The sequence below is a fragment of the Cavia porcellus genome, unplaced genomic scaffold (genome assembly GCF_034190915.1).
Source record: "Cavia porcellus strain 051 isolate PalLab524CR breed Dunkin Hartley unplaced genomic scaffold, mCavPor4.1 scaffold_17, whole genome shotgun sequence".
Lineage (NCBI taxonomy): Eukaryota > Metazoa > Chordata > Mammalia > Rodentia > Caviidae > Cavia > Cavia porcellus.
Genome location: NW_026947500.1, coordinates 26,183,274 through 26,210,125, shown reverse-complemented (window position 1 = coordinate 26,210,125; position 26,852 = coordinate 26,183,274). Strand labels below are relative to the sequence as shown.

The 26,852-nt window shown below is 49.1% G+C and overlaps 1 protein-coding gene, 1 long non-coding RNA gene and 1 pseudogene across 3 annotated transcripts; 2 read left to right on the top strand and 1 right to left on the bottom strand.

The window, feature by feature from the left end:
- Nucleotides 1–4,053: 4,053 nt before the first annotated feature.
- On the top strand, nucleotides 4,054–13,746 carry Unc93b1 (unc-93 homolog B1, TLR signaling regulator). 2 transcript variants are annotated; one of them, XM_003468308.5, is made up of 11 exons: nucleotides 4,060–4,269; nucleotides 4,369–4,510; nucleotides 4,855–5,008; nucleotides 7,705–7,866; nucleotides 8,067–8,196; nucleotides 8,537–8,630; nucleotides 8,958–9,082; nucleotides 9,664–9,846; nucleotides 10,240–10,513; nucleotides 12,085–12,203; nucleotides 13,019–13,746. In XM_003468308.5, the coding sequence occupies exons 1-11, from the start codon at nucleotides 4,138–4,140 to the stop codon at nucleotides 13,346–13,348; spliced, it is 1,845 nt and encodes a 614-aa protein (XP_003468356.1). In that variant the 5' UTR covers nucleotides 4,060–4,137; the 3' UTR covers nucleotides 13,349–13,746. The 2 variants fall into 2 exon arrangements, with proteins under 2 accessions (XP_013006292.1, XP_003468356.1); XM_013150838.3 differs by lacking the exons at nucleotides 10,240–10,513; nucleotides 13,019–13,746 and having other exon boundaries at nucleotides 4,054–4,269; nucleotides 12,085–12,201.
- A 4,988-nt stretch (nucleotides 13,747–18,734) lies between these two features.
- On the top strand, nucleotides 18,735–19,030 carry LOC100736198 (serine palmitoyltransferase small subunit A-like; annotated as a pseudogene).
- A 735-nt stretch (nucleotides 19,031–19,765) lies between these two features.
- Nucleotides 19,766–26,124, bottom strand: LOC106027357 (uncharacterized). The gene is made up of 4 exons (XR_001200951.2): nucleotides 25,896–26,124; nucleotides 24,172–24,301; nucleotides 23,262–23,434; nucleotides 19,766–22,004 (listed from the first exon to the last, which is right to left on the bottom strand). It is a non-coding gene; the product is annotated as an uncharacterized LOC106027357 (long non-coding RNA).
- Between the last annotated feature and the right edge of the window lie 728 nt (nucleotides 26,125–26,852).

The window sequence follows — 26,852 nt, the reverse complement described above, 5'->3', positions numbered from 1 at the left end:
GGTTTTGTGTGGTATTCACTGCTCCTTGAGCCACCAAAGAGAGTCCAAGGCCAAACAAGGAAAGCACAAACTGAGAGAGGTAATTTTATAGCTTGGGGTGAGGATCTCAAGGGTAAGTCATAGCAAGAAAGAGGGTGGCAAAACTAGCTCCACAAGACACACAGGGAGAAACCCTGCATCGGCAGGGCTGATATTCTCTTGTTAAAAGAAAGAGTAAACTTATCTGACTGAGCAGGTTAGTGTTGTTTTTTTTAAAGGAACTTGCCATCTTCCACTAGTTTGCAGGTGTACGAGGTTTGTGGTCTCTCTTCTTCACTTTCCGGTGCTTCGGGGGCTTGGGTTTTATGCTGGAGAGGTGAATCCAACTATCAGTTCCCTGGATGGAAGAGGGTGTGGTTAGGAGGATGTTACAGGGGCCTTCCCACTGGCAGGTGAGTTGGTCCTGGAACGCTTTCTCTTTCCAGGTCATGATTGAAGCCTGGTCACCAGGGTGGACCTTGAGTTGACAGTTATTGTGAGATCCTGGAAGTAAAGGAATCTTGTTTCCGTATTCCTGCAGGGCCTATTGGAAGATTCCCAGATGGGTGATAAGTTAGAAGAGCTAGGAAGTCTTGGTGACAGTAAGCAGGTCAGATGTCGAGAAGGTTCTCCCAGAAAGCATCTTCAATAGGCAGAGATGAAGTTTGGGTTTGGAGGGAACCCAAAGACTTATTAAGGCTGTTGGGAGGAGATCTGGCCACTTACAGTAGGTTTTTTGGCATAGGCTGTTGGCTTAAGGGTTCATTTAACCTTGGTTCATTTAAGCTTTTCAGTGGACTGGGGTCTCACACAGCAGGAGACAGTAGTTAATTCTCAGGGCTTTGCCAACTCCCAGTGTAATCAGAGATGTGAAGGAGAGCCCAGCACCTCTTTTTTTTTTTTTAACCAGGAATCAAACCCAGTACCTTGCACTTGCCAGGCAGATGCGTATGCTGCTGAGCTATCTTCCCAGCACCCCGCACTGAATATCACTGCTGATGGAGCCAGGCAACCCAAACCTAAAAGTTCCTTAAGAAGGGCTCTTACAGGGCTGGGGATTTAGCTTAGTGGCATAAGTGCCTGCCTTGCAAGTAGGCAGTCGTGAGGGTACCGATAAAAAGACAAAAGACAGAAAAAAGGGCTCTTACTACCTCCAAAGCTCATCTGACCTGGTAGCAAAAGTCTCTTCCCGTCCAGTGAAGGTACCCTCACATGGAGGCACGTGGGTGAAACCTATGTCCGGTCTTCCCCAGGGGTGTCCTTCATAGTTGTACAGTGGGAGTGGGTGGGTCTGTGGGTCACAGAGGGCATAGACAGGGCACGCTTTACAGACCTCAGTTACAATGTTTGGGCTCTGGGCTCTTTAAAGAGTCTATGTACTATAGCAGCAGTAGCTGAGTGGAGGGGAATGGTCCAGCAGTGAGTGGAGAGGAGCAGCCCATTAACCCCAACTACTGTTTGTATCAAGGTGACTTCTTGTGTCCATCACTTCCCTGGGCAGACAGCTTTCTGCCTCCTGGCCATATGCTGCTCCCTGAGTTCAAAGTCAAAGCCTACTGTCCCCAGTCCCATGGCCACTTACCCTCAGGTCTTCCATGGTCACGCCCTGGAATTTGCCATCACCCCCAGCAATGAACTCATGTATACTCTCTGACTATGGCCTCTGTTTAGCTAAGGGTTACAAGGAGGACAATTACATACAGAACACATAATTTATTGTATTATTTAAAATAGTCACCCAAGAGTTAAATACAAAGAAATGCAGGAGATCTGTCCACAACTCTAAAGACCTAGAAAATCCAGCAAGGGCCTGGATCCCATAGCAGTAACCTGCATGAGTTCAGCTGAAGATCTAGAGCCCATGACAATGACTCATGCAAGTCTGTTTCATGGATCTGCACTGGGAAGGCCCAAAGGTCAGCGGTGGAAGCTAGAAAGTCTATGCCAGCGTGATGAAGGATCTGTGCCAGCAGGCCGAGGGTTGTGTACTGGAGCTAAGAAATGACGCTCCAAGTAAGGACCAGAGCTCCCCCGAAGTGAACCACAGCCATCCTCAACAACAAGGTCCCAAGCTCCTCTGTTGAGAACAGCCAAGTTCATATCAGGGAAGAAGCTCCACAAGCTTCTCCGGGAGAACCAAAAGCTCCAAGCAACGGCAAAGCTTAGGAAAACACATAACACTACTCTTGCTCTCCAGGTTTCCTGGCAGCAGTCCTCGGGTGGGGCCATCCACGCTCAGCACCATGCTGATTCAGTTCAGTTGGTGTTTAAGTTGACCACCAGTTACCAAGGCACTACAGCCTCCAAGCCCTTATGCACCCATACTCTCTTGCTCTTCCCTGTCTTGCACCCTTGGCCCTACCCTCCTGTTTCCTGTGCAGCTCCCAATTCTAGGCACCTCCCTGTAAAATCCTCAAAACTGTACTGCAGTGTTGCCTGGAGACAGTGCCCTGCCTCAAAGCCTGAAGCCACTGCAAAGTCATGATTTCTGTTGTAGTCAGGGGTTGGGAGGAGAACAATTACAATCAGGACACGGAGTTTATAAAATTGCTTTATGATGGTCACCCAGAGTTAACATAAGAAAATGCAGGAAATCTATCCACAACACGAAAGACATAGAATATTTAGCCAAGGGCCTGAATCCCACAGCAATGTCCCACATGAGTCCAGATGAAGACCCAGAGCTCATGACAGTGCTTCCCAATAGTCCAACTGGAGGTCCAGAGCCCACAAGAAGGACTCATGCCAGTCTCTTCTACAGATCTGTGCTGGGAAGGCTCAAAGGTCAGCGGTGGAAGCCAGGAAGTCTATGCCAGTGGGGGTGAAGGAGCTGTGCTGGCAGGTTGAAGGTTCTATGCTGGAGCCAAAAAGTCACACTCACAACAAAGACCAGGACTGTCCTGAAAAGCACCACAGCCATCCTCAGCGGCATGGAGGCCCTCGGCTCCTCCAATGACAAACACAGTCGAGTACATGCCAGGAAGCCAGCATAATGAGTTCATCCTGGAGACCAAGTGGCACACATCTTCCCCTCCGGAGCCAGGAAGCAATGCTCGATGTGAGGACCAGAGCTTGTCTAGGAGAACCAACAGCTCAAACAGCAACTCTAGGAGAACCCACAGTGTCTCACTGCCTCAACACAATAGCTTTTCCTTCTCCACATCTCTATTTATGCTGGCAACTTTCCTCAGGTGGAGCATCTATGTTCAGTGCCTTGCTGATGTAATCCAGCTGGTGTTAAGTTGACCACCAGTTCTTAATCCATAACACTGTCCATCCTCCAGGCCTCAGATTTCCCCCACATTCTGCATGGGGGCACAGAGTGAGCAGTCAGCTATGGGGACAATTAGCCACAGGAATCCAGAAAGGAAATAGTGCGTGGGCAAAGATACTCTCCTGGAGCCCCAGGAAAAAGGAAGGGTATGTGTGGGGTGCTGGATATTTTTTGGATCTTTTCAAGGACTTCTCAGATGGTTCCAGCCTCCTAGACTATGCCAGAGCTTTGGAGTATCTGCTGCCACAGGGTAGGTTCTTTGTGGACCCACAGAGCATGCTGGAGGCGCTGGACCTTTTGCAGGGTGGTGGGGTCCGTCCGGGAGTCCAGAAGGGTCTTAGTCTCAACCTCCCAGTGGCCTTTCCAAGCTCCCATTTGCAGAGCAGAAGAGATCCTGGGTACAGGGTGCGGAACTTGGGAGGGAGACGCCGTCCAGCTGGTGTCCCGAAAATCCTGCCTGAGGTGGGGTTGGGACGACCACTCTGTAAGACTAAGGAGAACTCGGGATGCGCTTGGCCTCTCTAAGTTTTATCTTAACCTGAGCAGTGCTGAGTGTCCCCATTTTACAGGTGAGAGACTGAGGAATGGAGAAGAGCTAGGAAGTGGCTAACCAGGGATTTTAATTCACATCTCACATCCAGGAGGCTTGAATACCGAATACCGGCCGCGCGCGCGCGCGCACACACACACACACACACACACACACACACAAACACACACACTTGCGCACAGGGAGGAGGTAACCAGGGCGGGGCGGGGCGGTCGCCAGCTGGGGAGGAAGTGCCCGTCCCGCTGCACGGGCACCCGGCCACGCCGAGGATCTGAGTTTCCCTCAGGTTCTGGCCATGGAGGCGAAGCCACCGCTGTACCCGGTGGCGGGGGCCGCAGGGCCAGAGGGTGACAAGGACTCGCTCGGGGTCCCTGACGGACTCGGCGTCCCGGATGGACTCGGGGTCCCCGACGGGCCCGAGGCGCCGGTGAGCGGGGCTGGGTGAGCGCGAGGGTGGCGCGTGGTGAGGGTGACCCCGAGGGGCGCGGGGCTGGCGAGCCTGGTGCGAGCGCACGCTGTCCCGCAGCTGGACGAGCTGGTGGGCGCGTACCCCAACTACAACGAGGAAGAGGAGGAGCGCCGCTACTACCGCCGCAAGCGCCTGGCCGTGGTCAAGAACGTGCTGGCGGCCAGCGCGGGTGGCATGCTCACCTACGGCGTCTACCTGGGTACGCGCGCGCGGGGGTGGGGTTGGGCGGGGGCGCGGCACGCGCGGCCCCGGGCTCCCCGGGCTTCCGCCACTCGGGCCGGGAAAGAGAAACTTGGGGCGGACAGGCCTCCTTCTCTTTTCACTTCCCAGTCGGCTGCTCTGGTAGCTGTGGCGGCCCCACTTGGGGCGAGGAGGGGGTTCCAGCGACCCAGGTGCCAGCCACAGCCTCCTTGGGGACACGTCTCGGCCCCCACCCCCTCCCTATCCGCGTTGGAATGGGGGTTCCCTGCACTGCCCCTCTGTTTGGTTGCTCCAGCTAGGCTGGAGCTAGGCTGCTCCCTCCACGTCCTCCCTGTCCCCAAGGCCTCCTGCAGATGCAGCTAATCCTGCACTACGATGAGACCTACCGCGAGGTGAAGTACGGCAACATGGGGCTGCCCGACATCGACAGCAAGATGCTGATGGGCATCAACGTGACGCCCATCGCTGCGCTGCTCTACACGCCTGTACTCATCAGGTGCGGCCCCCTGCGGCCTGGGCTGCTACTCTGATCTCAGGGGCGCAGTGGCTGTTATACCCAGGGTCTCCAGCTGCCCTGGAGGGGAAAGTCGGAGTTGGGGAGGAAATGAAACCCCCATTTGGTTTCAAGTAAGAGATTCAAGCAGGTTGCTGCACCCACTTCGCCTGTGACCCGGGTAGCTTCCTCCTTGAGACCTCTGTGGTAGCCCAGACTCACTGTGACCTTCTAGGTTGGGGCCGTGCAGTCCTCAGGAGGAATCCATCGGCCAACAGCGCGGAGGCGCGGGCTCCTGGCCCAATCAGGAGCTCGCTGTGACCCTGTAAGGGGGCCACAGAAAGTGGCTGGGCAGGCTCCTGAGGGTCCAATCTGGACCTGAGCCTAGAGGCCTGTGGTTCCCAGATTCCCCATAGAACCCTCCCTGAGGGCCCAGGAGACCAGTGAAGAGATGAGATGGGTTTTAGCTAGGTTGCTTGTTTTCTCTGCTTCTTTCAGTCTCTTTTGTCACAGTTGCACACATAGCATTAGATTATCGTAACTGGAACCAGAAACAAGAAAACTGGGCATGGTGCTGCAAGCCTATAATCCGAGCACTCGGGAGGCTGAGGCAGGAAGATCGATGCAAGTTAGAAGCCAGCCTAGGCCACATAATGAGTTCAAGATTAGCCTGAACTGCAAATCGACACCCTGTCTCAAACATACACACACACCTCTTAAACACTCCAGGTAATTGAGTCCACTGCCCCACTGGCATGTACAGATAAAGTCCACATTCTAGTGCATGTTTGCAAGGTTTATTTTTTTTAATTAATTTTAATTTTTATTGGTACCAAGGATCCAACTCACGACTGCCTGCTTGCAAGGCAGGAGCTTATGCCGCTGAGCTAAATCCCCAGCCCCACAAGTTTCATTTTTTAAAAACTATTTATTTCTTTTTGTGGCACTGAGTGTCGAACGCAGAGCCTTCACACTGAGCTAGCATCCCCAGCACTTTAAAAAATTGTTTTTAATATTTGAGACAGGATCTCAGTAAGCCGTCCAGGTTGGACTTGTACTTTCCATCCTCCTGCCTCAGCCTCCTAAGTGCTGGGGTTACAGGTGTGTGCTAGCAGGCCCAGCCCTTTATGTTCTTTTTTGTCTTTTTCCTTTTTATCGGTACTGGGGATTGAACTCACGACTGCCTGCTTTCAAGGCAGGCACTTATGCCGCTGAGCTAAACACCTAGCCCCTCCTTGATGTTCTTTCCTTCTTTTTATTCTTCTTTTTGAGATAGTCTTATTGTGTTGCCCAAGTTGATCTCTAACTCCTGGGCTCACGTGATCTCCCAACCTGCTCCTCCCGAGTAACTGGGACTTTAGTTCATATGTACTGTGCCTGGCTGGCTTTCCTTCTTTTCAAAATTAAAAAAAAAATTTCCCTAGAATAAATTCCCAACAGTGCCCTCACTAGGTAAAAGGCTTATGAAAAGCGTTGTTTCTTGGGCTGGAGATATAGCACAGAGGCATAGGGGCATAAGCCCCTGCTGAGGAAGCACAAGGCCCTGAGTTCAAGTCACCTATTGCTTTTTATTGTAACACTAACCCTTTTACCTGTTTCCTATGAGCCCGCCACTTTGGGAAAGCTATGCTGTTTTTCACTTCCCTCAACCCAGAGGAGTTTCAGTCACCCGGGGCGGGGGGGGGGGGGACTTGTCATGAAACAGCTCACCCGAGTTCTGCCACAGGCAGCGACTGGCCGGCTGCAGGGTTCAGACTGAGGAAGTGACTCTGAAACCCATCTGGTCACTCTCGACCCAAACTGCCAGCCAACTTCTCCAGAGACTCATGCCAGTCCGTGTGGCCGCTGGCGGGGTGTGACATTTTAAACTGTGGCTTCACCAGCCATGAATGAGGACTGGCGTTTTTTACATTTTGCTGTTTTGCTCCATCAGCGTGTATAGTGCGTGTTTGTGACCTGCCCTCCCCAGGCACGGATTGGGACAGGCAAAATACGGGCACTGAAAAACACCGGAAAATCAGGCCTGTTTAGCATTGAACTTCCTGGAGGTTAACACAAAGAAAAGGAGTGAATGATTTCAAGTAAAGAAAATCTGAAGATGCCAGGAGTTGGTTTTGGCTTGATCAGCCTCTGTGCTGTGATGGAGTCCCTGTGCTGTCATGCAGTCCACTGTCACTGTGTGACTTTTTCTCAGATCCAGTGTTAGAAACTTCCCAGCTGGCCACAGTGGACCCCCAGAACAATGGACAGGGAGGAAGAAGCACCAGGTCTTCCAGATCTGCAGTCCACCCAGATGGGGCCTCTTCCTTTCTTTTGTCCCATCCTGGTCTAGGTCCTTGAATGTCTCTGGGACCTATAGTCAGTCACAGGACATAAGCTTGAGAGGAGAAAGAGATGAGAGAGTTGCAGACCCTGGGAAGGCTTCGTGTGCCCAGGGGCTACTGACTTCTGTTTTGTCTCCTAGGAGAGGCTTATGGTTTAGACCTATGCCCATTTTACAGCTATGAAGACTGAGGCATGTGGACACAGGAGGCCACTGAGTCCATAGGTCTTGAAACTCCAATTTTAGGCCCTTGACTCCCTAGGCTGGGCTCTCTGCTGCCTCACACAGCTATAGGGAGCTGGAACCTGGGGTGGTGGCCCTGTCTGGTTTCAGGGCACAGTATTCTGTAGTGCTAGTGTCACTCTGCTGTCTGCAGGTTTTTTGGCACCAAGTGGATGATGTTCCTGGCTGTGGGCATCTACGCCCTCTTTGTGTCCACTAACTACTGGGAGCGCTACTATACACTTGTGCCCTCTGCGGTGGCCCTAGGCATGGCTATCGTGCCTCTTTGGGCCTCCATGGGCAACTACATCACCAGGTGAGCCTGGTGGGCAGTGAAGTGGGAGCCTAGCAACTGGACTGAGTCTCTACTGCTTTGAAGGCTCTGATGGGCAACTTTGAGCAAACTCCTTTCATCCTCTGGGCCTCAGTTTCCCCACTTGGGTGGCTGGTTTCTAGCTGTGGGTGCAGAAAGTGGAGGCAGGGCAGAGATCAGATCTTTGCTCCTTTGTGGTCCAGGATGGCGCAGAAGTACTATGAGTTCTCCCATTACAAGGAGGATGAGCAGAAGCCCCAGCAGCGCCCACCGCGGGGCTCCCACGCACCCTATCTCCTGGTTTTCCAAGCCATCTTCTATAGCTTCTTCCATGTGAGTGCCATGTGGGGTGCTGTGCGGTGACGGGGCGATATTTTAGGACCAGAACCCATCCATTGGAACCTGTCCTACCATCTTCTCAGCCCTCCATTCCTACTCCCGTTCCTAAGCCAGTCCCTGTTTGCTTATCTCTAGCAATGCAGATCTCATGCTTTTCCTGTCTCCAGTGCTGGCCAGGAGGAAATCTTTCTCTGGGCATCTCACCACCACTAGGCTGTCCCCAAAGGTGGGAGGGCCCCTGTCCCATTGAGGCTGTCCCCAGATCCTTCCCAAGACCATGCCAGGGCCTCATACCTGGATCTGTGCCTGACCCCATCTGCCCTCTGGTCCACAGCTTAGTTTCGCCTGTGCCCAGCTGCCTATGATTTATTTCCTGAACTCCTACCTGTACGACCTCAACCACACACTCTGCAACGTGCACAGCTGCGGTCAGTCCTCGGTGGGGGGATGAGGTCCCCAAAGCCCACTCGCCTCCCAAATCTGGGATGAGGCTGCCAGTGAGATCTCCTTGGGGTCGGGGCTGTGGTCAGTGCAGGGGAAGGTATTGTGGTGGGAGGTGACTGGTGCCCCTCTCCCAGTCTCTGGATTTAGGGTGAAAGGCAAGAGTTGCACCTCCTTCTCTCCCTGGACGCACACAGCCCCAGGTCCCTCACTTGTCCCCTCCACCTCGCCTCCACTGCCTCCTCACTGCATTTTGTGGTTAGGAAGACAGAACACCTACTCGGCCTCACGATGTCTGCACTCACACTTCCCAGGCACTAACAGCCACGGCATCCTCAACGGCTTCAACAAGACGGTTCTACGAACGCTACCGCGGAGCAAAAACCTCATCGTGGTGGAGACAGTGCTCATGGCGGTGGCTTTCCTGGCCATGTTGCTGGTGCGGCCCGGCTGGGGGTGGGGGGGCGAGCAGCGAGGCTGGGCGTGGGTTTCGAAACCCAGTCTGGACCAAGGGCTACCGTCCGGGCTCACAATGAAGCTGAGTCCTGGAGATGTGGCTGGTGCATGTGGACCTAAACTGAAGCTAGAATCCCAGAAACCAGGGGACAGGGAGACTGGGAGACTGAGAGGGCTGATCTGCCCAAGGTCTGGGCTGGAAGGCGTAGCTTAAACCTAAATCGAGGGCCGCACTGGACAGCAGAGAGAAAGCACTGGGGGTGTGCTTAGGGCGTGGCTGTCTCTAGGGGCGGGGCTGGGAGCCTCGCGCAGTAGGGCCGTGTGGAGGTGTGGCCTTGGGCCAAGAGGCGTGGCTAAGGGAGGGCTGAAGAGCATGAGTGTGTTTGGGAGGCGGGGCCCTTGGCTGAGGGCGGAGCTGAAACCTGGGTGTCCCTGGGAGGCGGGGTCTGAAGTGAGGGTGGGGCTTAGGTTGTAGGTGTGTCGAGGGGGCGTGTCCGGGGCGGGGCTGAGTCCAAGGGGTGGAGACTTGCCTGGCTTGTCAATTTTCACAGAGCCTGTCTGCAGGTGTTGGGCCTGTGTGGCGCTGCGTACCGGCCCACCGAGGAAATCGACCTGCGCAGCGTGGGCTGGGGCAACATCTTCCAGCTGCCCTTCAAGCACGTGCGTGACTTCCGCCTGCGCCACCTAGTGCCCTTCTTTATCTACAGCGGTTTTGAAGTCCTCTTTGCCTGCACCGGTCTTGCCCTGGTAAGTACAGGGTACAGAATTGCCAAAAAAAAGGATGTCTTGTTAAAGTTGCAGTGCATATAAACAGCAAATAACTTTTAGCGTATGTTTAAGTATTTACAAGTGTGTCCTAAATAGTTCCCTCCCTCTTTCTCTTCCCTTCTTTTCCCTTGCGTAAATTATTCAAACGTCTCTTAAATTGAAATGAGGTATCATCCATAACATATTTGGTATTGTGCGGGTTATACCCCTGTGTGTCTGGGGGTATGCGCCATGCATTTGCACATTCTCCACACCCACGCAGCCTTCGCATCAGTCTTGCAGGGAGGTAGCACCCAGGAAGTCCAGAAAGGGCAAGGCAGGCCTCATGTAAGGGGACTTTCTGACCTCCAGTGCTCTCCTCTTGTTCCTTAGGGATATGGTGTGTGCTCCATAGGGCTGGAACAGCTGGCCTACCTCCTCACTGCTTATGGCCTGGGAGCCTCAGCCGCCTCATTCCTGGGGCTGTTGGGGCTGTGGCTGCCACGCTCAGTGCCCCTGGTAGCTGGGGCACTGCTGCACCTGCTGCTCATCATCAGCCTCTTTTTCTGGGCCCCTGTGCCTAAGGTCCAGCAACACCGCTGGATCCTGTATGCGGCAGCTGTTCTCTGGGGTGTGGGCAGCGCACTCAACAAGACAGGACTCAGCAGTAAGTACTGTCATGGGCACTGAAATTGCTGAGTGGGGCCTGTGGCGACTTCTGGATGGTTGAGGGGTAGTGACATCCCAGGGCCAGACATGAGGTTCTATGGAGACAACAGGGGATCTGTCACAGCCCTCTGTAGACTTGGCTGAGAGAAGGGGAGAACCCTGGACAGTCTAGGGTAAAGTCCCACCCACAATGTAGGGCAGATGGGGAAGTTCCACAGACACTCTGGAAGCAAGTATGGGAGTTCCGTGACATGGATATTCCGGGGACACTCCAGGGTGAGCATCAGGCCTGAGAAGGTCAATGTGAGATTGTAGATACACAGGGTGGTTGTGAGCTCTGTGGAGAGCCCTCAGGGACAGTGAAACACACAATAGGGACAAATCTTTTTGTACCTGGAGACAAGGCCCACTTAGGCAGAGTTTACATGACACTGGGAGCAGATGTCAGCGCCCTTGTCCCAGGGAGTGTGGCTAGCAGCAGGTGGTCCTGACTATGACCTAGTAGGACACAAGGACAGATCTAGGTCCTTTTTAAAATTTATTTTCTGTTCTGTTCTGTTCTTTCCTTTCCTTTCCTTTTCTGATGCTGCAGATCAAAACTAGGGCCTCATATATGTTAGGCAAACACTTTATCACTGAGCTATACCCCTGGGCCTTTTTGTGGGGAGGACCCAGGAACAGATATGAAGGTTGGGCTTGCAGCAGGCATGGTGGGCCTGAGTTCAGCTGTGTGACGCTGTCTGTGCTCAGATGAGCAATGTGCCAGTGGCTTGCACTCAGTACACCCAAGTGCAGCTATGTTATTGTCCACAGTGGCATGTTCTGTTGGGCCTGTGCTATTAGCAGTTTTGAATGTCACCCCTGGGCCCTAGGATGGGAGTGTTCATGTTCTGAGTCTGGAAAAATCACCTCTCATGACCTTTGAGATACTGTGTGAATTTTTCTCACCTTAGAACTTTCTAGCACAACATACAGTGTGTGTAAGTCCACTTCACAGCTGGGAAAAGCAGTTCTGGGGACTTAAACTTGCCCCCAAAACCCCTACAGAACCAACCTTGGAATCAACATCTCTATATCCCTAAACTCTCACCTTGGCTATCTTCCATTCTCCAGCATTCCAGTCTGAGTCTCCTGACTCCTTGGTCAGTGCTCTTTTGGCCCACCCCAGGCAAGATTCTTTGTGAAACAAATCCTTGTCTCCTACACCTCGGCTTTGATGTGTAGAAATTTGGTTGCTGGAGGCAGTTTGCCCTCCCTAACCCCTGTACAGAAAGAGTAATAGCCGCTCACACTAGGCTTACACACTGGGGTCAGGGATGGGCCTACCTGAGCTTAAAGCTTTCTTCTTCTGGGGTCATATGTGTGCCTGGCAAGACTTGTGTACAACCCTTGCTTAGCTGGTACCATGGTAACCAGGGTCTCCACTAGGGGGCAGGCTAGGACCAAGGTACTGTATATTGCTCCTTGGATGCTCTAGGGCCCTGGGATGAGACCAGTAGGAGGAGGAGATGAGCAGCCTCAGGCCCCAGGTAACACCTGTCTCCGGCCTACCCTGTCCCCTAATTGCAGCACTCCTGGGAATCATGTACGAGGACAAGGAGAGGCAGGACTTCATCTTCACCATCTACCACTGGTGGCAGGCTGTGGCCATCTTTGCGGTATACTTGGGCTCCAGCTTGCCCATGAAGGTGAGGCTGGGTGGGGTTAGGAGCTCCATGCCACATCCCCAGGCAACATACCTTCTGGGCCTCCTGGCTTCACATCCTCCTAAAGGATCAAGCCGTTGGCCAAGGACTCCTTCTCCCAGCCCATTGTGTGGTCCCGAACTCAACACTCCAATTACTGCTCCACGACCTGCGAGCCTCAGTTTACCCACCTTGGAAGGGAACCACAGTTTGCTTTTTCCCTTGTGTGTGCATTCCAGTCTCCTGATGGGTTGTTCAGTCACCTCTTTGTCAAGTGCTGGGCCCCTGGAAGCCCAAGGTCTATCTTGCTTTATGGCCTGCAGGGGAGCAGACTTCTCTGTTGGTGCTGGGCATGGAACCCAGGACCTCACCCATGCTAGGCAAGCTTTTAGTACTGTGCTCCTCAGTCTCAGCAGGTCAGTTTAGCAGTGCAACACAGTAGAGAATAGCAGAGACTATGGATGCATTTATGTATGTAGGTACTCACAGTGCACAGCTGGTGTTTTTGAGTGAGAGTTAAGTCAAAAATCAAAAACATCTGAAAAGCATTTCTGTGACCCACTGTGTTTAAAGGACCAGAAAGAATTATGCCAGTTATGGCAAACCTTCCACTGACTAATCTTCACCTCTACCCCTCCAGGCAAAGGGATCATCATTCTCCCTCTTAGGGAAACTGAGGCTCCCAGGACCGCAGTAGATAGTGTTGGGATTGAGTTTTGCGACCGGAGGGTACCCTGGAAGCCTGGGTGAGGGCTGGGGTAGTTGAGGGTCTGGTGACTTCAGGGACCCGGAAGAGTCATCCTGCCCCTTATACCCAGGCTAAATTGGCTGTGCTGCTGGTGACCCTGGTGGTGGCTGTGGCCTCCTACCTCTGGATGGAGCAGAAGTTGCAGCGTGGGGCCCTCCCAAGGCAGCCGCGCATTCCGCGGCCCCAGCACAAGGTGCGTGGCTATCGCTACCTGGAAGAGGACAACTCTGATGAGAGCGACGCGGAGGGCGAGCGCTGCGGAGACTGCGGCCAGGGCGCCTGCGCGGAGGAGGAGGCGCGGCAGCGGAGGCCACCCTCTGGTCGGGAGCCTGCTGGCCGCTGTCGCAGGCCCTGCCCCTATGAACAGGCGCAGGGGGGTGATGGGCCGGAGGAGCAATGAGGACCCAAGGAGCTGACCTGGCCCTTGGACTCCGCCTTTGTGCTACTTACCCTGAGTTTACCATCTCCGATTGACGGTAATGGGTCCCCTCAGGGTCCTTCCCATTGGCAGGAAGGACCCTCTGTCCCCTCCCCTGTGTTCAAGACTGACCCTTCCAGAGCTTGGGTTTTCTGGAACTTTTGTGGCCCTGTCCAGGACGAGGTGGGCCCTGTGCCCACAAGGGCTGCCACCCAGAACCCTGCACACAGCAGTCTCCCGACCCCCTGCACCCAAAGCCCACCTCCTTTGGGCTGCATCCCTGGATGCTTGTGACATGCTTTGCACTTCCCACCCCAGGATCCTCCGCAGAAGCACGACTTTTTACAGAAGGTGAACAATAAAGAGATTTTTGTATTTTCCTGTTTGGGAGTTTGGTATGTATAGGGGAGGGAAAGCACCTGGTTTGCTTGTCTGGTGGATCCAGACCCAAGGGCTCTTTGTGCGAAACTGGTTGGGCTGGAAACTTTTGGGTGTAAAGAATGGGCGTGGTGGTACATGCCTGTAATCCCAGCACTCCAGAGGCTGAGGCAGGAGGATCCTTGTTCAAGACCAGCCTGGGCTACAAAGTGAGCTCAAGGCCAGTCTGAACTACATAGTGAGACCCTGTCTCGAGAAGACAAACAAACCAAGAACTGTGAGGGGAAGGGGGGCATCCTCCCCACCTGGGATGTGTCTCCCTAAACGGGGCACAGAGGTCCCTTCCCTCCTGGAGGCCCTGCCCCTCCCCACACCCACTGGTTCTCTGCATCCATCCCGGAGCAGTGGTGTGGTGTAAAGGTTGCCTGACTTGTGCCTTCTGAAGCCCGAGGTCCAGCTGGCCTGCACCAGTGTCACCCAAACTTCAGCTGGCCTCCTCTAGTTCTATTACAAGTGCGTCGTCTGACAGCACTCCGAGGGACACCTTTGTTATTTGGTTTTGGTCTGAGATAGGCTCTTGCTATGTAGTTCAGACCGCCCTTGAACTCACTGTGTACCCCAGAATAGCCTCAAACTCTCAGTGATCCTCCTGCTTCAACTTCTGCTTACTGAGATTACAGACTTGTACTACCCATTCGGAGACACTTTGGAGCCACACTGGGGCTCATTTCCTTGCACATTAGGCCTGGAAAATGATTGTCAAAGGCCAAATAAATTTGTTATTGCCTGGGCTACCCCTCAGGGCCCAGAGGCTATCGCAGAGGCCAGGCCCTCGTAAGACCTGCACGTGCTGCTTGCTCCATCCTGCCCCCACCATCAGAAGAGACAGCCCACTGTGGAAGAGCTCTGGATGGTTGAATGGGGACCAGGGAAGGTTGTGGAGTCCCCATCTGCCTCCCCAGAGGTTGTCTAGGCGTGCCATACCATTCTTACTCATAGCCTCTTGAACCGTGGCTGAAGGCCAGACCTGTTCCTACCTCTTGGCTTTACCCAGTTCAGCCCCGCCAGGTACCGGGGCTCCTCGCTTTTTTCCCTCTGCCTCCACTGCCCACCTCGGAGCCAGATTCTGTGGCCTCTCAAAGGTATAACCCAACTGAGCTGCAGGCTCCTTCTCTGTAGTGTACCTCCAAAGAGAGGTGTTAGACCTTTCAGCATGGTGGCTGCATGGTCCCCAGGCCTTGTGGAAAACTCCCAAGGACACAGCAGGAAGTTTTTTCCTTTTTACTCTATTCTGGTTTGGTTTTTAAAATAGGGTCTTGCTGTATAGTCCAGGCTGGCTTCAAGCTTGTGGTCTTCCTGCCTTGGCTTCCCAAGTGCTAGGATTATAGGTGTGCACCATCACGCTCACCTAGGAGGTTTTAAACTGTCTTACTAGAAGGGAAATCAGCCTTTTAGTGACAAGAAGACCCAAAAAATCCTCTCAGAACATGTCCTATGGCCTCAGTAAAACACCTTAACTCTGTCTTTCTAGCTCCCCATTGTTATCTGTTGTGAAACTTTACCCCTTTTGGAGTCAGGTGTGTGACATACTGGTGGCAGGATTCCAGCTAAACTCCAGCTAGAGTTAGGCCACTACACACTGGGATAACGATCACCAGAACCGGGTACAGTAGTTTGGAAGGATATGGGACCTGGGTGTGCTGGGCAAGAGGGGTGAGGGTCTGAACAAAATGGCTCTGATGCTGTCACAGTTTGAAGCCATCATGCATGTCCCTTATGCTAAAGGATAAAAGTATGGAGCAGACCTGAAGGCCCAGGGACACAGAGTAGTGTGGGCTATGTTCTCCAGTCTTGCTCCCGGTACCAGGAGCTCATGGGGCATGAGGAGCCTACGTGCCACCTGGCTGCTTCTGATGATGAGACCCACGTGCCCAAGCAGGCAGCACGGAGGACCAGCAACACACATGCAGGCCAGACAGTGCTACCGGCCATGGCCAGTTCCAGCAGGCTGGATCTCTTTGGGCAAGAGTCATTGAGCCATGAGGTCAGAATGCCTGTTCTTGAGCAGTTCATGGTCTCATTATCAGTTATGACATTGGTATTGGGGTCACCTCCCCTGTTTGCGTCCCTGGATAAGGTGGCTGGTGGAGTCCTGGACCTCTGTGTGGAAGATCAACCTGGGTTGTAGCCTCCACCTTTGAGCACCATTCTTGCTCAGAAGGAGGGTTCTGTAATTATGTCACCATGTAGGGTGGAGATTTCAAAAAATTAGTAACTTCACAGATCTCCAATCTAAGATGTTAGCTGTCCTTAAATTTCGCTAGCTAGTGAGGTTGCCTGAAAAATGTCATTCTAAACATCTAGAAATGCTAGATAAGAAACAAATTTCCTTTTAAATACATAGCTGAGAGCTTAAGAAAATATGCAAAGTTTATTAGGGCCAAAAATAAAGAAGGAACTGAAAACCAACTAGTGATAAAGGACCTAACACCAGAGCTGTTGCCTAAGTTTGAGGTTTAGGGGCCATGTGGGGCACAGCTGAGGTGAGGGGGCCCCTAGAAGGCAGAGAGTTGGTATTAAAGCCATACATAAAGCTGAGGCCATAGGAAAATGTTTGTAGGAAAAAAGAAAGGAAACATTTTCACCCAGAGGAGCAGAAAGATGTAAGAAAATTTGAGCTTTGGGTGCAGAAAAAGTTTCCCTTGAGACTTGGCATTTCAGGCCTACTTTCTATAAGCTTAAACTCTCTGTGAAGAAGTGATACCCTCTGTAAGGTCTGTGAACCCTGAATTTGAGACATTAACATTCAAAATTAGTCTTTGCCTAACAATACCACTGGGTTTTCCAGCAAAACCAACTCACTGTGCTTTCCATATGGATTTTCTAAGCCTGAACATGCATAGTTCCACGGACAAGGCCCTGCCAAAGCTGAGTTCACAAACCGAGACCACAGATCACAGAAGGAAACAAGTCACAGTAAATAAAAGACAATGCAGCCAGCAAGGAGCAGGATCAGGCCCCCGCTCCGAGCAGACTCCAGCCATGCAAGAGGCTGGGAAGCAAGTCTGTGTGACTGGTAGCTTCCTTAAGGGTTCTCAGCGACCCCCAACCTTTACATCTTTCTGTGATCTGCACCCCTTGATCCTGGCCCGGACTTGACTGATCATCCCTTGACTACAGCCTGGATCTACTGATTTAATTTTTTCTTTCTAGGGTGCCCGTAGGAGCCAAGCGCAGCCCTCGGTTGACAGCTAGCACAATCATAGGGAAATGCGTGGTATTCACAGCCAGAATGAGTGTGGAAAGAGACCGTGTCCTGAGGAGAACTCCGCCCAGTACCCGCCTTGGCTGTGGCCTCATGAGACCTTGTGCAAACAGTCCGCTGCGCTGTGCCAGGCTCCTGACTCATCCCGACGGGGCGGTGATGGAGACGGGTGCTACTTTAATTAAGCTTCTGAATTTTTGGTACATTTTGCCACAGGACTAAGAAGCTGATACAGTGGCCTGGAGCTTGTGGGGTCTGAGATTTTTGCTGGCACCCAGAGACTGGCACACACTGCAGTGTGACTGAACACTGAAAATTTCTTGCTACAGGAAAGAAGACAGATGCGATAAACCAGGAGAGCTGCGTGGAAAACATAGCAAGGCCCAATCTAAAAAAAAATCACTTTAAAATGAGGTTGCACCATAAAGGGGAAGCAGAATGTGTCTTTGCATCTGAGATCAGACCAGATACACAGTTTACCTAACATGAAATCTTAGCTCTAACACTGAAGTTCACCAAATAGGATTCTATGAATTTGCCATAAGTGGTAAAATAGCAATTCATGAAGTGGCCAGTTCAAAACACAGTGTAAGAAAGACTCCATTTTTGCTTCTAAGTCCCCACCATTCCCCTTTTTCCTACACTGGGCCCAACAGAACCTGCCATTCCTTGACTCAGTGACACCCCCCACCCCACTTCTCCTCTTCCTCGTCCTTTTTTTTAAGTCCTGCGAATGGATGCGGGAGCCTTAAGCATGCAGGGCAGTGTTCTACCACTGAGCTCACCTTTACCCTCCATTGGCTAACCACGAGAGTCCTGGCTTACACACAGCATCCTGTCCAGGGCTCTGTCCTTAAGCACCAGACCCTGTCCTGAGCCCCTCTCCTTGGGGAGTTCCTTCAGTGTCATCAGAAGAGTAAGACATTGATTTTTGTGCCTGTGGAGGCCTCTGTGTCCCTGGATAGGAGGCCACTCAGTGTCTAGCAGGGGATGCCAGACCCCTGAACAAATCAGTTGTGCTGAGAACAGGATGGCTGGATACTGGCCATGGTGCAACGTCTGACCTCTCTCACTTCTGCATCCATTCCCTGACACAGCAGGCTTGGAACGGCTTGGCCCGAGGCTGATAGTCTTGTGTCCCAGTGACTGCACTGTAGCCTTTTAGATTAGTTCTTTTGGTTTTTGCAAAAACTTTTGCCTTTAATGCAGCAGTCTAAGCTAGACATTAGAATGGGGAGAAGAAGAGGAAGCCAGACACTAAGGAGACTTAGGAGAGCAAGATTATACTCTACTTGGTCACTGGGAGAATGGACCCTGGTCCATACGACCGCCAGACACCAGTGCCCCATATTTCTCCGGGCAGGAGTTCCTGGGGGTGGTTGCGTGTGAACAAGTGTTACCATTTTGTTCACAGAGCCTCAAACCCCACAGCAGGTGTCATTGGGGTTCTGCAAGGCCATGCAACCATGTGACTGTTTTTGCCCTCACTGCTGTGAAATTCTGATTCACACAGATTCTCTGGAGAAAACAAATATAACAGAAACCTCCCTTCCCCAAATACTCTGCTCATAATAGGCAAAGATGAAATTACTGAGCTGAGGAATAAATGAGTACTCAAACTCAGTTTTTCCAAGTGGAAAACGGTAGATTAAAATTCAATTTATTGAGGGCACGGGCAGGCTGCCAGACAGACAGATGGACGTGAGGCTGCATCATGGGAGGTGCATGGTGGGGCTGGGGCTGGTACAGGCCTGGAAGCGCACATCCTGCTTCTACTACCAGTACCTGCTGGTCACAGCGCTCTACACGGTGGAGCCCTGGGAGCAGATGGTCTTCAATTCCATGTTGGTTTCTCTTGTGGCGTGGCACTGTACATTGGATATGTCTTCATGCCCCAGCATATCGTGGCAATACTGCACCATTTTGAAATGTATAATGACCAAGATATGATCAGGATCAAAATGTTCCTTGGAGAAGATCCACCCTACAAAGTTGGAATGAGACCTTATCAGATGTCATAAGAAACTCTACTGGATGTCAACATAACCGACCTTATAAATATGAAGACTAAAATCCATGCATAGAACAGGAAACTCATCCTGACTCATGTGTTGTGTTATTTTTCCTTTTAGAAGAGGACCTTGTGTCATACTTTTTGTCTAACATTGTAGTCATTTGTGCTTTGTATTTTCTTAACCTTTGTGACTGAATATTATCCCATGAAAGCTTTTTTAAAATGTAATTTTGAGTACATTTTAATCGCCTTCTATTTTTAAAACTCAAAATAATCTTTTGGGGCCACCACCAGGCTGAGGATAGCCGGATCCAAGCCTTTGCCTGTGAGTCAGCACCATTCGTGGACTGCAGGGAGAGAGAACAAGGCCATACCCGGAAGAAAGCCCTGTTTGGGAACCACCACAATGCACAGTTCACCACCAGTCTGGGAACAGCCAGACCCCAACCCCTTCCAGTGCTTAGGCTGGCAAACAAGAAGTACCAATCCCCGCCCTCACCCCCAATAAGCGACCAGCTGACCTGGAGAAACACAGGCTGTGATAACAGCTATCCAGGTAAGATGCAATTGGATGCTGGTGGTGCTTTGGTGTTTCACTGACCCTGCCGGTCTAGGGCCAGTGGTCTGATGACTTTTGGGGAGATCCCCTTCTGAGGGTTGTAGACATTGTTGATTCCCTATTGTCATGTTTTAAAGTCTGTGATGATTCGGACCCCAGTATAAAATCCAAGGAAGCAAGAAATTAAAATTTGGGAAGCAAAGGCTTTATTTCCAGGCCTGGTGACACAGCCTCCAGGAGCCAATTTGGAGACTGCGCACCTCACAGCTAAAAGTCAGGTCTTTTATCTTGTAAATCCACAAACAGCTGCTGGTCACACAATGTAAGGAAGGGGATGGGGGTGTGACGCACTACAAAGCAGAAATTGCAAGTCTCCCTGCATACAAGCAAGTTTAGATAAGATGAAGTCTTGTTTTTCTTAGCAAAGAATAGAGAAGTCTAACAGCAATTAACAACTTTAGTTACCTTACTTTAGCACCACAACTGCGATTTGTAGAGGGCAACAATGGTTAACATATCAATTAGGTAAGATTTTACAATTCTTTACAGAGGAGAGCATTGATTAACATATCAATTAGGTCATCCAAAGGAAAAAGGAAAACACAAACAGTAAGGCCAAGTTACAGGTATTGCTATGATACAAATATAACGAAGCTATTTTGTGAAGAATAGTTCAATCTAATACAATCTAATGCAATTAACACAATTTGTGACCAGGTAGGGAAGGGGGTGTTGTCAGGAGCTATTACCTCAGGCCTTTGTTTTATGGCCTTTTGGGAAGTTAAAACTTAACCTAGTTAGATGTGAAGGGAGAAGGGGAGGGGAAGCAGCAGGTGGGCTTATACAGAACAGGCTTCGGCGCATAGTTAGAGGGGCTTAGGTTATAACAAAGCCCTATATTTTTCACTGTTTTTTGGGGTTGGGTTTTATTCTCTTTTGTTTTGTTGGATTATGTTAAATCTGATGGTATGAGCAGCTATTCCAAAGATAGCAAGATATATGATGGTTGCCATTTTGAATTTACTATTGGCTTGTTTTGAAGTTCTTTATTGTGTTCATTGTTTTGTTTTTATTCTATTCTGTTCTGTTCAGTTTTACTATGTCTGAAGGTATCTGCAGCTGTTTTGAAGACAAAAGGTATTATGGTAACTATTGTTGATTTTGTAATGTTTTGAAGTCCTATATCACTTACACTGGTTTGTTTTGATTGGTTTTTCTTGCAGCCCACAAACAAGCCCCCCAGAGCCCCCCAACTTGGTGTCCAAAAATGGGGCAAGACATGTTTTTTAAAAAAGCAGCACTGATTTATTTTATCCTGGGCCCAGTGATGCAGTGAAGTTGGAGTTTGCAAAAGCTGTGTCTCTCACTCAAAACTTTCCAGACTTTTTGCAGAAAGCATGATTTACAAAGTAAGGGGTTATGGGCATGGATCAGGAAATAAGAAAATCCTTGATCTGCTAAGGAATGAGGAAGACCTTTGTTTCCCTTTGCAGAAGACAGAGAAGTCTCACAGGAATTTATAATCCTTTGTCAACTAATTTTAGTACTTAATTTTAGATAACATCTGTCCTTTGCAGAGGGGAACAATGGTTAACATATTAGTCAGGCCAGATTCCCAGGAATTTACAGTTCTTTGCAGAGGGGAACAATGATTAACATATCAATTAGGTCACCCAGGAAGATGGCACATACAGAACGGTATGACAGCGCTACAGGCAATTTGGTCATATAACTTGGACATTGGCAAACAAAACACAAACATAACAAAGCTCTTTTTGTTAGTGTATAACACTCTGCACTGATTTTAGTCAGTGATCCAAATCATTGGCTCATAGGGTTTCTAGACATAGGTATCTGTTTATAACCTTATGTCTTTAAAATCATAAGCTTTATAGTTTGAACTCAAACTTTGACATAGTTTACCAATTGATTTATAATACAAGGCCCAATAGGAGGATTAACAAAGGTCTCGCAGCCACTATTATTAAAGCTGTTAACCAAAGGGAGAAAGAAAACCAACATTTAAATTAGCTCTGGTTTGCCTGATGACTCCAGAATGATTGGCATACAAGGAACAATTTTTTTCCTAAAGCCAGACAGAAGCTTCCTTGGGGTCTCCATGAGGGAGAATACACAAGAACAACATTATCAGATATCTTTAGCAATCTTAAGCTTTAAAGAGTCCTTAGAGTGAACAACAGTCCACTTATCTGTAGGTTGATCCCCGTCAGAGGCCGGGACTAGCTTGAAGGGGGGAATGATGAATCCAGGCGGGCTTTTCAGTGACTTTGACAGCAGTTGGAGTGCTGAGGACCCACAGTGTAGGGATTTTTTTATTGTGGCTCAAGAGATTCATGGTGATGCCTCTTGATGAGAACTAGTGTCTCAGGCTGTACTGCAGGGCATCTGTCCTTGTAGTGGCCTGCAGGCAAAGGATGTTGTTGTCTGAATAACCAGTGGATGGAAGTCAGAACTGGCTGAAGGGCCTAGGAGGGACTTAATAAGATCTTGATTAGCTAAATCAGCTTTTTTTTTTTTTTCAGAAATCTTAGGGAGGAAGAGGAAGAGTCTCCCATACAAAGCCTCAAAAGGGAATACCAGTAACATAGAGGGTACATCACGCACGCAAGAGGGTTAAAAGAAAGGAGACTCACCCAGTTCTCACCAGTTTCTTTTCTTTTTATGTCTTTTTCCTTTTTATCGGTACTGGGGATCAAACCCACAACTGCCTGCTTGCAAGGCAGGCAGTTATGCTGCTGAGCTAAACCCCAGCCCCACTCACTCTCACTAGTTTCTAAGGCCATTAGTTATTAACGTTTTTAAAGTCTGGTTCATCCTTTTTACGTGTCTTGAACTTTGAGGCTGGTAAGCACAATGGAGTTTAGGTTAGTTTTTGAGTTATCTGGGCTATAAAAGCTGGGCCATTGTCAGACCCCATGGATAAGGGGAGGCCAAATTGGGGAAACTGCTATCAAGGCTGACTCAGACTTAGTAGGCAAAGATTTAATCTATCTAGTGAAAAATATCTATCATCACTAATCAGTACTTATTTCCTTGAAATCCAGGCTTCCCCATTTTTGTAATGTGGATTTCCCAATGTTCTCTAGGCATAGTCCCACGTAGCAGTTTGTTGCAGTTGCTTTGGGTTCACCAATTGGCACTGAGGGCATCTGAGGCTCACAGACTGGGCAAGCTTTGATATTAGCCCCCAGGGATTGCTTGAGGTTGAGCCGCCAGTTGCAAGTCTTTTCAAGTGCAAATAGGCTTTGACAAAGTAGGTGGGATCAGCAGTAATGTCAGGGCTATCTCAATCCCCACTGATTTTGTGGCTGCCTTTTGGGTGGTGGCATCTGCCAAATTATTTCCTTGTATAACAAGGTCATCTCCTGCCCGATGGGCTCTACAGTGGATAATAGCCACTCTCCTTGGCATCCAGATGGCAGCCAACAAGTCCAAAATTTGGGGAGCATTTTAATCTTTTGGCCCTCAGAGGTCAATAAACACCATTCTTGATAAATTGTCCCATGAACATGGGCAATAGCAAATGCATATTCTGACAACTTGAGGGCCTCAGTGAGGGCAATGAGTTCAGCCCATTGGGCCGATGTTCCCAGCTCCAGGATTTGTTCCCATAGATTCTGAGAGTCTGTGGTAACGGCAGCTCCCGTGACCCGCTTACCTTTATAGATGTAACTGCTTCCATTGGAGAAATACAAAGGAACTCTGAATAGTGGCTCATCTGTCAAGTCTGGTCCCCAATGCAGTCATGGAGGGGCAAGGAGGGGTCATCATCAGGTAGCAGAGTAGCAGGGTTTGAAGCCACTGTCCCCTTGAAACTGATGGTGGTCAGATCTAGAAGTAATGCCTGATAATGCATGACTCGGGAGTTGGGCAGCCATCAGTCCGGCAGAGGCTTGATGAGAGTCTCCAGCAAATGGGAGGGGACAATTAAGAGTTTCTGTCCAAAAGTCAATTTCTAAGCCTCCTTTACCAGAAAGGCCACCGAGCAAATCACCTGCAGACAAAGTGGCATCTGGCTGCCACATAATCAAGTCTTTTGGAAAGATAGGCAACAGGCCTCTGCCAAGATCCCAAACTCTGGGTCAGTCCTACGGCTCCTAGAAATTCTCACACTTGCTTTTTAGTCACAGGGACTGAAATCTGTCAGATGGCTTGCATTCACTGGGAGGAAAGAGTCTATTTTTCTTTATGGAGAGTCCAACAACCAATGCAGTCCTTCTGCCCAGCAGAAAACTCTTAAGCCTGGTCTTTAGGGTCCTCTGGTTATCAAATATCTTTTAAGCAACCTCTAATAACTGACTGAAGTTATTAGATATCTCAAACTTTTGCAATTTTCACTTAGTATCAGGGGCGACTGGGTTACAAAGGCAATATTAATGGCCCTTGCATTTTTAGGTCCTACTGGTGTATAAAAGTGATAGGCCTTTTGCAATCTTTTCAGAAAACCCCAAGGGAGAGGCATTAGTTAATTGCCTCACCTCTGCTATCTTGGACAAGTTGGTGGGTTTTCTGGGGTTCCCTAATAGCTACTGAGAACAACTGGTGATACCGATTGAGAACCTCCTTACCTCTGGTTGTCCAGTTGGAGTGAGACAAAAGGAAAGCATGGTTCTGGCATTCTGGATCAGAGGACAGGTTTCATCTGGATGGCACACTGCTTTTTTGTCCCAGGGTGCCATGTGGTAGGCCATTGTTCTACTGAAATTACATATTTAACAAAAAAGGGCTTTTTCATAGGCAACAAAATTAATTGCACCTCATAATCTCCTAGATGTCCACAGCACATGCAAGAACTTGCATTTTATCTCTATAATCACCAATCACATTAGGCACAATAGTTATTCCTTTTAAATTTAGATTAGCTTTTTCTAGCATAAGACCAATTGTTCCTTTAGATAAGGAACCCCAAATTTCTGAGATGCCCCGGGGCCATCTTTTTTTTATCTCTCTGTTTCTCCCCAGCAATCAAAATCTCAACTCTGTCTTTACAATCTATAGCATTCCTGGAAACCCCCCCCTCCCCCCGGCCAAACTCACAGTATTGCAAATTATCCTGCTGGGCTCTTTGCTCTTTTTTTTTTTTTTTTTTTTTTTGTCTTTTTCCTTTTTATCGGTACCAGGGATCGAACTCACAACTGCCTGCTTGCAAGGCAGGCGCTTATGCCACTGGGGCTCTTTGCTCTTGATTTTCAACATAAAGCTGGCTAAGAGCCCCCAACAATAGCCACAGAAAGCATTTTCTCTTTTACATTTTGGCACAGCCAGACATTTTTACTTTAAGACAAGACTACTTTTTTTTTTTTACCAGTCAATTACTTTTTCTCTTGCTTTTTAGACAACATTAAAAACCTTTAACAAAATCCTTGAAGTGACTTTCTTTTAGTAGTCTAAAATACATTTAATCATTTTATGTCTTTTTACCACCTTAAATGTTACACTTTAAAAAACTGTAACTTTTTTAACTGGCTCAATTACAGTATGACCTGGTTTTTACTTGATAAAGTTAATATGATTTTCAAAAACCATAAATATACATATATATGCATATATATTCACATGTTAACCAGAAAGAAAAATACTTTTTTTAAAAAGGCACGCCGAGGATGCAAGTAATCAATTGAGGACTAAAACATTAAACAAAGTGCCACAAAAGACAAGACCAACATTAAAGACACAAATGAAGGTTTTTCTGTCCACAGTTTGGCGAGCTAAAGGAAATAATATTATGAACCTTGAGTCCAGTGAGCTGCATGGACCCTGCAACAGAAATACGCAACGAGCCCCTAAGTTAGTAACAAATTTAACAGATTCAAATGGGCAAAAAACAAAATTAGTAACAGATTCAGACAGGTGGACAACTCCAAAGTACAAAAAACAGTGAACATAAAGACAAATGGGCGAGAAGCTGCAAAGCACAAACGGGCCCCAAAGTCCCACATGGGCCAAAGCCCCCCACACGGGCCAAAGCTACACACGTGGGCCTAAGCCACACACACGAGCCAAAGCCCCACATTACAAACGAGAGGCCCCGAAATCCGGTGCAGAAGGAGTGCTAGGCTTGTCTGCAGTCACAAATGCGTGCACCTAAATCACAAACAGGCAAAAAGCCCAAATCACAAATGGGCAGGAAGCCCAAAGCAAAAACAAGTGGCAGACCCAAGGCCCAAAGTTATGGACAGCCAAAGCCCTAAATTACAAACGGGCAAAAAGCCTGCAAAAGATGTCTCATTCCATCTGCAGTTACAAATGTGCACACTCAAATTACAAACAGACAAAAAACCCAAATACTTACAGATGTTTAGCCAATCGATCAGTGAAAAATAATTGGAGGGGTCCCCCAGTAATCCCGGGTGAGCACCCAAATCTTGTGGCCCACAAACAAGCCCTCTAGAGCCCCCTAACTTGGTGTTCAAAAATGGGACAAGACATGTTTTTAAAAAAAGCAGCACTGATTTATTTTATCCTGGGCCCAGTGACGCAGTGAAGTTGGAGTTTGCAAAAGCTGTGTCTCTCACTCAAAACTTTCCAGACTTTTTGCAGAAAGCATGATTTACAAAGTAAGGGGTTATGGGCATGGATCAGGAAATGAGAAAATCCTTGATCTGCTAAGGAATGAGGAAGACCTTTGTTTCCCTTTGCAGAGGACAGAGAAGTCTCACAGGAATTTACAATCCTTTGTCAACTAATTTTAGTACTTAATTTTAGATAACATCTGTCCTTTGCAGAGAGGAACAATGGTTAACATATCAGTCAGGCCAGATTTCCAGGAATTTACAGTTCTTTGCAGAGGGGAGCAATGATTAACATATCAATTAGGTCACCCAAGAAGATGGTGCATACAGAACGGTATGACAGCGCTACAGGTAATTTGGTCATATAACTTGGGCATAACACAAACATAATGAAACTTTTTGTTAGTGTATAACAGTTTTATTCTGTTTTATCCCCCTTAAAATAAAAAAATTTAAAAATTGAAAAGTAATTTCTTGAGTTTTATTGTTCTTATTATTATACGGCATGTATATCTGGATGTATTTCTACTCTTGTCCAAAGTTTTGTAAGAAATAACACAAGAAAAAAAAAGAAATAACACAAGATTTGGAGCAGGGGGCTAGGAAGGGAGGATATTTTATTGAGTTACTTATAAAAGACTTATCTATAAGCTTGAATTCAGGAGTAAAATTTTAGTTTTCTAGACTCTTAATAGTCTATGCTTTAAAACTATTAAGATATTTCTTAGCAATAAAAC